A 12,080-nucleotide genomic window follows, 5' to 3' on the forward strand; every position below is an offset into this window, starting at 1 on the left:
TCATCATTCTGCCATAGTGTGAGCCCTGTGTCACAAAATCTTGCTAAAGAAGGAGTCTGCACCCCCTCTGAATCATCGCTTTGCAGATCTTCAAGCACATACTCTTGCACATCCAAGTCCTCAATATTTGGTATATCTGAACCTTGTAAATTTGGTATACCCAAGTCCATGGTCATGCGGCTCTCAACAACAGTCTTGCCTTGACCTTAACATCTACATCATCAGACAACTCTAGGGTAGAATTTGTACGAAAAAGTTTTGCTCTAATTTTGAGTCAATAGAAAAAGCATCAGTTGTAACCAAACCTTCATGCATGTCTACTTGAATATGGTTACACTCATACACCTGCACAATTTTATCATGAGCTTTAGCCACTTTGTTGTTTTGATCCCCTGATTTCTTTTCCCCATGTATTGCATGCATAGGCTCCTTGCAAAGTTCACCCTGTGTATCTTGAGGCTGTATAGCCTCACCCTCAAAGATTCCTACTTCACAAAAAGCATCTACAAAATCCAACTTTTCCCTTTCTTCATGCTTGATGATCCCCTTCATGCCAAGAGAGAGAGCTTCTGAGCATGTCTAGAGGGAAAAAAGACCATGTGCTAGCAGCCAAGCTTAGTCGAGAGAGGGAGAGAGATCCTTGCCTTCACCCCTCCTTCTTCCTCTCCTCTGCTTTCACCCTTCGTTTCCTCTGTGCTCATTGGTCCTCTTTCCTTTCCAATTCTCCTCTTTCCCCTACTTCAAACCTATCTCCTCCTCTTTGTTTTTGTAAAATCCCTTCTCTTCCCAATTTCTCCCCGTTGCTTTCTTTTCTTCTATTTTTAAACTCTTTGTCCTTTTTTGGTTGTCACACCGTCGTGACAAGGCACGTGAAACGGCGTGATGATGTGGTGTGCCAAACTCTCGACAATGTGAAATCTGACACCAATTATGCCAAAATGCCACGCCCCAACGAGTTGGCCTTGTTTTGCTTCATGCTCGACACTAGTAGAGCTTTGTAGCCCCCTCCATGAGCAATTTCCTTGCTCCCTATGCTTGTCTCTACTCTGCACAAATTTGCCCTTCTTCTTTTATTTTCCCTTCACACTATATCCCCCCCACTATGGGCGGCCCTTGACTTTGGCCTTGGGTGGCCTCCCTTTTCTTTGTAGTGGGTGGTTGGCTTCCTTTTGGACACCACATTGGGCATACAAGGCATTGCTAAGCACGGCATATCAACCAAAGCATTGCCTGCCACACCATTATAACCGACTTCCCACTACCATTGCCGTATTTGGCATAATCTCGCAATCCATAGCTCCTCAAGCACGTTTGTTTGTAAGGGCTTACATTTGGTATACATATCAACGTTGAGATTTCTTGTTATCAAGCATTGGCCACTGCTCAATAAACTTATAGTCCTCAACTATACCTAATCTGCATCCTTTAGTTCTTTTTCCTATCATGGAAGTGGAGCGGCATGACAACGTTTAACCCATTGACTATCCAAATGGGCAAATCTAAACCATATGCAGTGGAAGGATATCAATAAGGAAGTAATAAAAGGAATGATAAAGATGACATGTGATCATGTGATGACTCTAAAATCAAGAAAGGCAGGTGAAAATTGTCAAAGTGTCAATATTGGATATCAGAGAAAATGTCAAAACAATCTATTTGAAAGTGTTCAATTATCCATTTCACAATGCAAATTGTTCTCTTTACTTTGCAAAAATGCTTGGATTGCAATGATGTAGCTATCTGTAAAGTGCACATAATTATCATGGAGTGATGTGATAATTATGCGGAGTGCTTGTCATCTTTAGCTTGTGCTTGTGCGATTTGGGCCCTAGTGAGAGTGCCTTCAACAGAAGTGGATGGTTTGCTTACCCTCGGTTTTACAAGAAACTATAGTTGCTTTTTCATAAGGTATCCTCGCAGAAGTGGTTGCAAACATAGAGGGACTCGGTCTTACTAGTAGAGATACTCTCTCTATGGTAGTGTCTTGCCCTTTACAAGAGGTGGTATGAATGCGGGATTATGCCCAATCATGAAGTCACTCTTTGCAAATAGAATTTTCAAAGTACCTCTTCACAAAAGAACTTGATAATTAGCCTTGAAGTCAAGGGAGAGCTTTGAATAGCCGCTTTGCACTTTGTGAGGCTCTAGTGTGTCAATAGCTTCTTGTAGGCAATCTACGAAAGCTTAAAAATAAGTAAAAGGTGAGTTTAGAAAACAAAGAGCTTGTCGCTTGTTGCTATGTGTTGCGGAGAGTGTTGTCGAGCTACCACGAGATGAGGATTCCCACGGTGTTGTGTATACGTTTGCGAAGGATAACTTTTAGGACTTTACAATGCATGTGAGACACGCCGCTTGGGGGGGGGGGGGGGGGGGGGGGGCTGGCTATGTGAGCCAAGGGATGGGCGGCCGTTTGAAAACAAAATTCATTTTTAAATTTCACAAGAACTTGACAAAGAGCAGCAAATGTCGAGGGCAAGCAGACACCGTCCAGGAAGGGGTGATGGTGTTTTACAGCTTTTGAGTGATTTGAGGCTGCAACTGAAGCGGCCCTGCTCTTGTACTTACATCCATGAGGCCTGATCATGGATATGATGTAACAAAATAAGAGGTTGCAAAAGCCTTGTGCCTCAAGACTGAGTGTCTGTGTGTGTGTGTGTGATACATGCGCCCAATCGTGTCCACCAGGGCCACCACACGCCACCTCCCTTGGCTGACTACCTTGATTTTAGTGCTAATCGACAATTGGCTGATCAGCCCGTCTCCAGAATGTTCCTCCCAAGCTCAAATGCAAGCTGAAATTTGGATGACAAGGTGTTGCAGGAGGCCAATTCTCCCCTCCAATGTTTCGACTAGCGCTATTGCATTGCTCAATTTGGAGGAGTTGTGCACGATGAGGGAAGCGGGGAGCGGCAAGCCTAGCTCTGATACCATTTGTAGGGTTTGATTGTGCAATGAGCTCAAGGTGGTTTGAAGGCTAGAGCAGCCATAGCTTCATACAGTAGAGAGAGAAGTACATACACTTTCCAAAAGTGGACTCAATACACAAAAAGGCTTATAATACTTTTAGCATAGAGTGTACAGCATAGGCTTGGGCTTTATTTATGTACAAGGCTAGAGTGGCTATCCGGTTGATAACTCTCCATGTGGCCCTTCTTAGAAACTTACAACTTATAGGACAAATGCCAATAGCAAAAGGTATGCACATGTAGAGGTGTTTCCCATAGTCGCTGAAGGACATGCCTATCTCAAAAACTTCGTCTTCCATTCAGAGTTAGTCCCCATATTAGACTTAGTGGCAACTTCATCCTCATAATGCCCATTTCTCTACAAAAATTTCAATGAATGGAGTGGCTTCTACGTATTGGCATGTGGCCAGTATTACCATCTTATATTCTTAATTAAACAAATGCAAAATAGTAGTCGATGTAGAATTTGTTCTAAAGCAATTCCACAAGCTGTATATTATATGTTCGGGTTGGCCAATGAGTACAAATTCAAGCAAGCTTGATAAAGTACCCCGAGTGCAATAAAAAACCTTTTCATTGTTGTTGAAGAAGCATATTCTGAACACTAACCCTCACAACATTAGGCATTGGATATGTAAAAAATGTAATTTTGACTTAAAGTAGTATTGTTTACATCAAAGCTTGTTAAAGAATATAAACTTCAGTTATAAATTCACGTCTCAAACATTTGTGACATCTTATGTTAAGTCTGTACATTCATTGTTCTACTCTATCTCTTTCCATTGTTTGTGTTGCTCTATTGAATCATTCACATCTATTGTGAAGTTGTCTTTGGTCTCAGATATCGTACGTTGCACTACGCCAATGTTTAACTCACTTTCATCTATTGCTTGAACAAAATCAAGTTGCTCCTTTGACATTGATAGAATCAAATCATTTACGAAAGGTCCTTCCTTTAGTGTGAATGCACTCAAGTCTTTGATGCAATCAATATGATCTTGAGTATAGAAATAGAATATATTGATGACCTGATAAAAATCCTTGACCACCTCTTCATTTGACATCAAGTCTAAATTCCAATACTCGGTATCGAGCATGTAAGCCACACTATGGAGTGGACTATAAGCACCAGATAAGCACTCTTCCACTTGGTATGAAAGTATTTGAACGAGACTTTCTATTGTCTAGCAAAGAATGGTACTCACCACTCCTTTTCCCACTACAAACTCTTTCAACTTCTCAGGAATTTCCAAACTTTGTTGAACTATCCACCAAGTCATCCATACTTTCCCTAGGTTTGGTGCTTTTTTTTAATCAAGGTTGCAAATCGCAAACATAAAAGGCATTATTACATGGTATGCATCATTATACTCTTCTACCAAGCAGACCTGCTTATGGATCCTCATAAGCTAACAACCTTCTCTTTCACATCAAGTTGTTCAAGAGATGCTTTTTGAAGCGGATCAAGAAGGTAATCCCTCATCAAGATGCATGGAAACAGGTCATTACGAAATAGCACGAGTTTGTAGTAGAATTTTGGTCAAGATTTGATGATGCTTGGAGAGTTTGGAAAGATGCTCTATTGCATATGGAAACCATGTCCAAAGAGAAATTTTATTCCGCTTTTACAAATAGCCAAATATAGAGGTATTCACAATTTTGCTATAGCCAGTCCTTAGAGTAAAAGTACAAGAGAAAGAGCCCAATTCCATGCGGGAAGCGTTGAAGATAGCACTACAAAAAGAGAGAAATCAATGTATTGTGGTAGGTATGAAGTGCCCTTTGTCCATACCTAGTATGGATAGTGTGGATGACCTTTATGTGCATAAAGTCACATTTGCAAATGCTCATGCTAGCAAGGATCATGGTTGGGCGACCTATGTGAATGGCGATATGCTTCAAGCAAGTGGGAATGAAGTATGTAAAGCAGTTTTGGAAACCATACACGTGCCTATGGTGCAAGATGACAAGGACACAGTAGATGAATGTGAAATTTTGAGCACTATCATAGAAAGTAGTGATGATGAAAGTGAAATTGACGAGGATGATGTGGCCTACAATGGTGACACATCTGATGATGATGAGATTTTGTGTGATGATGTATGTAATGATTACATAGAGATGCAAGATTCATTGAAGGACATGGTAGTCTTGCACAAAGAGCAACGTCTATTTTGGAAAGGATATTTTCGGCAACAAGACATGGATGCTTGTAATGAAGATGAGATGGTGGGCTATGGTCAAGGAGTTTCCACATTAAGTGAAGATGATGTAGAAGGGATTTTTGGAGATGGGTCTACTCATGTTCCACAAAATACATATCTTAATATCCAAACCAAATATAATTAATATGAATAGCACGCAGTCTATCATAGACACAATGGCATGAATGTGAGCATGGACTAAAAAGAGAGGCTTTTTAGTGTGACCCACATGGAACAAAAATCCATAAACTCCTCATTAGGGCAAAACTCCGACGTGCATGGCACGGCCCCCACAAAATATGAGGCCCCCCATATACCACCTCTTAGTATAAGATCCTATGTTCTTTACTTAAATGCATCACACACAATCACATATGGAAACATTTGCCCACCACTATGAAATCATTCATCTCCTTTCTACTAATGAGCGATGTTGATGTCCAATCTCGCAAGCCTTGGGACGTCGTTTGTCTGTCCATGAAGTACAACACTTCCGCTTGAGCACGACATTCCTACAGGCTCTGCAAAGCTAACTCTAGACTAGTGTCGACATTCATTATGTAACCATCCATATTCTTTTTTTGATTGTTCATAATGACCCCATGCAAAATCTCCTCGTCCATAGTGTGAATGCCAAAAGAGAACAACTTCAAAGCCTTTTTGTGGTCTCTTGTATTATCATAATTATTGTTGGAATGTTTCTCACTCTCGGCAACAAACACAGGAGCGGTTGGCCGGAAAGGTTTCTCTCAAAATCACTTATTGCAATGCACCTCTAGCTTAATCGAGAGTTTTCCCCGATGGATCCATCAAAGAACCCATTTGCCATCGACCAACATGGTTCATAATGGGAGGTGGCTATAAGAATACTCCCTTATTCGTGCTTTGTATTAATTTAGATGCACCCCTCGGACAAAATAGATGCAATTGTGGATATATCCACTGCTTAAAATTGGAATGCACATACTCATGAATCCTAGCAATACTACCCCATTGCAAACGACCTTTGATGATCAACAATGTGGCACAGCAACACCAAGGCTGCTTGAAGTAATCGAACCGATGTTATTGCCACTAGGAGGACTACGATGCTCACGGCCATGCTTATAACCAACCACCTCAACACTTGCAAACTCTTCACATATGCGCCCCTCAACTCATGCTAACACTCATCCTTAGATACAAGAGCTTGTGCCAATCCTCCATGTCCATAATTCTCATCTGACTTAGTGCAATGGCACTCTTAAACTCTTCTTCCTTTTGCAACTTTTAGATGGATGATCACTCATCCTTAGATACAAGAGCTTGTGCCAATCCTCCATGTCCATAATTCTCATCTGACTTAGTGCAAGGGCACTCTTAAACTCTTCTTCCTTTTGCAACTTTTAGATGGATGATCACTTTTCATGTTATTTATTGTAAGCATTTACTAAGTACATTGAATCTTTTATATTAAATTGACTTTAACTCACATGATATATTAGAAATGGCATATTTAAGTAGAGCAAAATTAAATATGGTGACACCTTTGTTTAAGATCCATGAATTCCCTTTCACCTTTTTGTGGTTTAAGGGGCGAACGTCAGTCATCACCTTGTTTAAAGATGTAGCTGAGCAAAATGGTCGATGCTTCAAAATCCTTACTTGATATAGGAATAAGTGTTATGCGTTTTGTCACCAATGAGTGATGCATCAAATCTCTCCTTTGATTTATGAATGGCATCCTGTGATCAATCAAACAATGATTTATTGCTTCTAATTTTTCAAATAACTCAATTAGTTTTAGTGGGCCTTTAAGTCCTTCAGTTTTTGAAGCTATAGACTAATGTCACTCATTTAACAATAGTTGCATGAACATTCTTGTTAGTCCAAAAGTTTCAATATCCCCTTCACTAGAGATAGAGAAGGGATCAAAGATTTTTTCGCATATGAGATGCCCACAATTTTATAGAGTACATGTATGTGCCACAAGGTTTATCAAACGATCTACTTACTCATAAATTTAGAATGTTTAGATTTGAGAGACGTTAGTCTACCAAGCAAGACTCAATAGGTCTTAAGGTTGCTTGGATTATTTATTTTTTAGCAAAACTCACAATGGTGAGCATATTATATTAGCTTAACCAAAAAAATTACAGATTCTAGTCATGCTCAAGCCGAGCCATGATGTCTCCCAGCAACCATAGATACATCGACTGACAAGGGAGCCACCCCATGACACTTTGAAAAGGACCTCTACTTGAGCAAGGTCCCAAATATCTATCTAGACATTGCGGTATCAATTGCTCTATTCGAGTCATCAGAGTTCATTCGTTTCCCTATGGCAACCAATGCTTCCTCTCTATGAACTTGATTGTTTCCAAGGCGTTCTTGAATACTCGATAGTTCATGGTCTTTCACACTGCTTGGAATTTTTTTTGTGGGCAATGGGCTCACCCAAGCAAAAAGTTACACCAAATGATTGAAAAGAAAGCGAAGGACTTAGTGAAGGTGAATGAAGGGTAGCTGTTTCAATCCATTCAATACTTACTTCTCCTAAGCATCGTTTAGAGGATGTTCTTGGTCTCCACAAATACATAAGAATCTTATCAATAAAGCTTTGAGTGTGTGTTGCACCACGTTTGCTTAGATTGAAATGCAAAATGTCTAAGTGGACGCAATGGTTAGGGTTAAGGAGTCAATTTAAACAAATGGTTTATAAACAAGCTAATCACTTTCAATATTCTTGGAGAGGATTTTGCAAAGCTAATCATTTTTTATATTTAGACATTGCACCAAAATTGTCGCAAAAAGACGAATTGGATGATAACAAAATCAATGTTTTTTAGATTTTGTTTTCAATGCTCAATTCAGAAAAATTCAATTTTGAGGTTTTTTGATGCATTAGAAACACCAAATTTGATGCCTTTTCAACAAATCACAACAAAACACATATCCAAGATTCTAAAATTATGCCAATTTTTTTGTCTCTAAATTGGAGCTGGATCCATTCTTAATTTGGGACTCCAATTTTTTGTCTCTAAATTGGCTCCTTTACCCTAGAGCAACAAGGACCAAGCTAGATAATGTGAAGATAGCATTTCGTGCTAAAAGAGCAGAGCTACAAGAGAAATATCAAAGTATGTAGAAGGTATATAGCCTCTTTAAATACCATCAAAACCAAGTTACAATGGGGATATGTATGTTTACAACAAAGTTGGCTCGATGAGTACACTAAATTGGATAATAGACAAGAGCATTAATTGGAACCATGAATCCTTGAAAAGGACACCTATGCCTTCCAATGATGGGATTTTCCTTACCCACTTTTGAAGATAAGGATCTAAGGTATAGGTCTAGATAATCCTCTTTGTTAGCCTCAATATGGATGTGTGTGTAGGTAAAGAGTGTGTATATAAATTTGTCCATAGGTGTATCTGAAATAGCAAAGATGTGTTTCAATATGGATGCATGCATGTATACACATGCACGTGCATGTGGTTATCAGTGGAGTGGTTGAGTCAAAAATCAAGTGTCATGCAAAGCATGTGAAAATTGGGCTCAAAACAAAACAAGGTGAAGCTTCACATTGCCACTCTAAAACATTCAAAATAGAAAGAATTCAAATCATGTACCTATCTAAAGCTGCAAAAAGAGATGGCATTTTATCGCCATTGACAAATTAAAGCCTTAAGAAGATTTCAATTCTTCACATGAAAACATGAAAAGAAAGATCCAATCGAAGTGAAAAATAATTAAAAAATTGAGGGTCCGTTTGACTCTTTCGTCCTCTAAGGCTTGTTTTAGAAAGCCACGAATCGAAGATGCAAGGATGTGTAATGTAAGTGTGTGAGCTCAAAGATGAAGGGGAGGTGAGTAAATCGAGGCTTGGGGTGTAGGGAAGGCAAGATGAATGTTGTGAGATAAGCGACCCCATTTTAGTTTTGTTGGGGGGGGGGGGGGCCTTGGTCTTGGGGGAGGGATGGTTTAAATTATGTGGCCACGTTCATCCTGACTGGGGCTCTTGGCATGAGATCAAGCATGGGGGTGTGTGTGTAAAAGAGAGAGAGAGAGAGAGAGAGAGAGAGGGGGGGCGAGAGAGGATACATGCATGCAATTCTTCCTTTCTTGTTCACCACCACTCTACGTTAGGAGAGGGAGCTTCTTCCTGGAAATGAGAGGCTTTCTGAACTTTTGAGTGAGAAGTATCCACGCATTTGCTTGCTTCTCTAATAAAGCGGATGATGCCCCCATCTTTGCTTTGGGGACGAAGAAAGAAAACTTGTACGTGGGCGACATGGTGGTGTTAGAGAGACCCAGAGAGAGAGAGAGAGAGAGAGAGAGAGAGAGAGAGAGAGCAATTGGATTGGCAAGTAAGGTTCTCTAAATATAATACCCTCAGAAGAAGCAACTTCATATACTTTCAGCTGGTTTTGAAGACTTTTACCAGGTCTCTCTCTCTCTCTCTCATACACACAGTCCTCACTTGGAGTCTCGAACTAAGGAGCCTCCCTCCCTCTCTCTCTCTCTCTCTCTCTCTCTCACTCTCTCATACCCTTTTTTTTTCCTTGAGTATGGCAGTAGTAGCTTAGACGCACACGACGTCACCTATGTTGAAGAAGACACACCTCCAAACTTTGGCTCTGTCAATCCTCTTCCTCTTATTCTTTGTGCATTGACATTGTAAGCCCTGCCATGCACACTTTGTATAGCTCATTCACCATATTGTTGACCTTTTCTACTATATTTCTGTGGTCTTCTTGAACCCTCAGCTACCATCAACCTGTTGCAGAAGGACAAACATACCTACATACATACCTACATATTCACACAGAGTCTTCACTCCTACACAAAACACACACGCACATTTGCATTGGCACACACATACCTTCATGTGTGGCTGCACCCACATGTATCGAAATCACTGCTTCCATTGCTACTAGCTCTCTTTGCAAGGGCATCCATTGTTAGCCTTCTCAGAATCCATGGAGAGACATGCCAAGGAGAGCCGTATCATCATCAACAGCTCCTTTGATCCTACCAATGCACCTGCATTACGCGACACAGCAGCAGAAAACCAGAAAGACCTGCAACAATGTAGCATTTCTGTGAGCATGCAACCCTTGATGGTGAAGATCGACAGAAAATCCTCAGAGCAGGCTTTCACCTTGCAAGCCGCCATGGCCGAGTACCTCCACTACAGTAGCTCCAATGTCCTCAACCTCAGCATTTTGGAAATCATGCGTGAATCGTCTACTCTGCTCAGAATCAATGCCTCTGCGCTCATGTCCATCATGTTCATCCTCATCTGCCCTCTCTCGGCTCTTCTGCTTTCATCACCCTGGCTTCTTCAGCAGCTCCACCATAGCCACATTCACCTTCACGCTCTCCTTCATAACCTTGCCGCGTCCCTCGGCATTCTGCATTCATCCCTCTTCAAATCCCTCATCTCCCCTCTGTCAAGGCTCCTTCTCTCTTACTTGCTCTCCTCCCCATTCTTCTTCACCTGCTGGCTTCTCGCCAAGGCCTTCACTACCTTCACCGTCTCGGCAACCTACTCAGCCAGAAAGCCCTCTTTCCAGCTTTTCATATCCGTAGGTCCCAAGCTGTGGAGGCGTCTTCTGTACACATATGGCTGCATAGGATGTTGCGCGGCTTTCATCTTCGCCGTAGCCACACTCACACTGGCCGTCGTTACTGCCTTAGCGAGATGGCTCCAGCTTTCTGCGGCTACAATGTTGGTAGCAGAGATGGCGATGGGGATAGGGAGCTCGGTGCTGTTAGCGAACGGGTTAATATGTGCAGATGTGGCGACGGTGGTGTGTGTGCTGGAGGAATATACAGGGTTGGCGGCGATGGCGAGGGCCATGAGTTTGATGAAGGGGAAGGGACAGGCGGCATTGTTGATGGTGCTGTGGACGGCAGGGAGCGTGGCGATGGTGGAAAACTTGTATGAGAACAGGGTGATAGGGGTCGCGGGAGGAAGGTATGAGATCAACGCAGGAACGAGGGTATGGGAGGCACCACTGCTCATCTGCATGCACGCATTCCTTCTTCTCTACCATGCTATCATGACTAATGTCTTCTACTTCACCTGCAAATCTGCATCTCCCGCTCATCAACAAGTTCAAACTCTTATAATGCAGCTTCCTCAAACCAGTACAATGCATCCACAATTTTAGTGCAGGGAATAGGCCTACATTGTTTCATACTCATCCCCCCCAACCAACAAACAAAAAAAAAACAACACACACACACATACTACCCAAAGGTTACGTATGTACATAATGATAAAGTCATACTCACCGCTTGGGCATACCGTGCGAGTGCGAGTGCGAGTCCGTAAAGATCGACTTTCAATTCACAGCCATAGAGGAGTGGGTGTAAATAACCATAGTCCTTCTATCTTAGAGACTAAGATTTAGTTGTGAACATTGTGCTAACATTAGCTGAGTGTTTCAATATACTTTTGAGGATTTGAAACTCAACCTCCTGTAACGAAAGGCCAAATTTGTTTGAGTGGAAGTTAAGCCCCTTTGTGGAACTACAACTTTTGTCTACATTGGGCCCTAGGGGATTGACTAAGGGCATCAATATTGATAGAGAAGCTATTCTCTCTCTCTCTCTCTCTCTCTCTCTCTCTCTCTCACACACACACACACACACACACACACACACACACATACACACACACATCGTCGTCGTCAACTTGTGCAAAAAACCCACACCCAAATAAGGTAGGCTAATGTATGGCCGAAGAGTTTCCCGAACATGGACTAAGAAATTTTGGAGTTTTAAACTCCCATTTTTCGAATGTGTTTTTTTAGAGAGCTTTTTTGCAAATAAAATGAAGCTTTTTGAAGTTTGAGCTCAAACCACATTTTACTTTGGTTTATTGGAATTTTTTTCAACTAACATGCTTCACAATTTT

General features: G+C 41.4%; 1 protein-coding gene across 2 annotated transcripts; it reads right to left on the reverse strand.

Moving 5' to 3' along the window:
• Positions 1-9,291: 9,291 nt before the first annotated feature.
• LOC147447143 (uncharacterized) lies at positions 9,292-11,326 on the reverse strand. 2 transcript variants are annotated; one of them, XM_086524254.1, is made up of 4 exons: positions 10,833-11,326; positions 10,630-10,703; positions 10,317-10,426; positions 9,292-10,236 (listed from the first exon to the last, which is right to left on the reverse strand). In XM_086524254.1, exons 1-4 carry the CDS (start codon positions 11,187-11,189, stop codon positions 10,187-10,189), a joined length of 591 nt encoding a protein of 196 aa, XP_086380380.1. In that variant the 5' UTR covers positions 11,190-11,326; the 3' UTR covers positions 9,292-10,186. The 2 variants fall into 2 exon arrangements, 1 of the variants encoding a protein (XP_086380380.1); XR_015189715.1 differs by lacking the exons at positions 10,630-10,703; positions 10,833-11,326 and having other exon boundaries at positions 9,292-9,955; positions 10,038-10,236; positions 10,317-10,453.
• Between the last annotated feature and the right edge of the window lie 754 nt (positions 11,327-12,080).

This window comes from Adiantum capillus-veneris, chromosome 11 (genome assembly GCF_014529385.1).
Source record: "Adiantum capillus-veneris isolate H3 chromosome 11, ASM1452938v2, whole genome shotgun sequence".
In the NCBI taxonomy this organism is placed as follows: domain Eukaryota; kingdom Viridiplantae; phylum Streptophyta; class Polypodiopsida; order Polypodiales; family Pteridaceae; genus Adiantum; species Adiantum capillus-veneris.

Coding starts and splice junctions, on each gene's coding strand:
- LOC147447143 (XM_086524254.1), bottom strand. CDS start 11,189: ATGCAGATGAGCAGTGGTGCCTCCCATACCCTCGTTCCTGCGTTGATC. Junction 10,704..10,832: donor AGGCAGTAACGACGGCCAGT/GTGAGTGTGGCT, acceptor CTGGCTGAGTAG/GTTGCCGAGACGGTGAAGGT. Junction 10,427..10,629: donor AAGAATGGGGAGGAGAGCAA/GTAAGAGAGAAG, acceptor ACATGAGCGCAG/AGGCATTGATTCTGAGCAGA.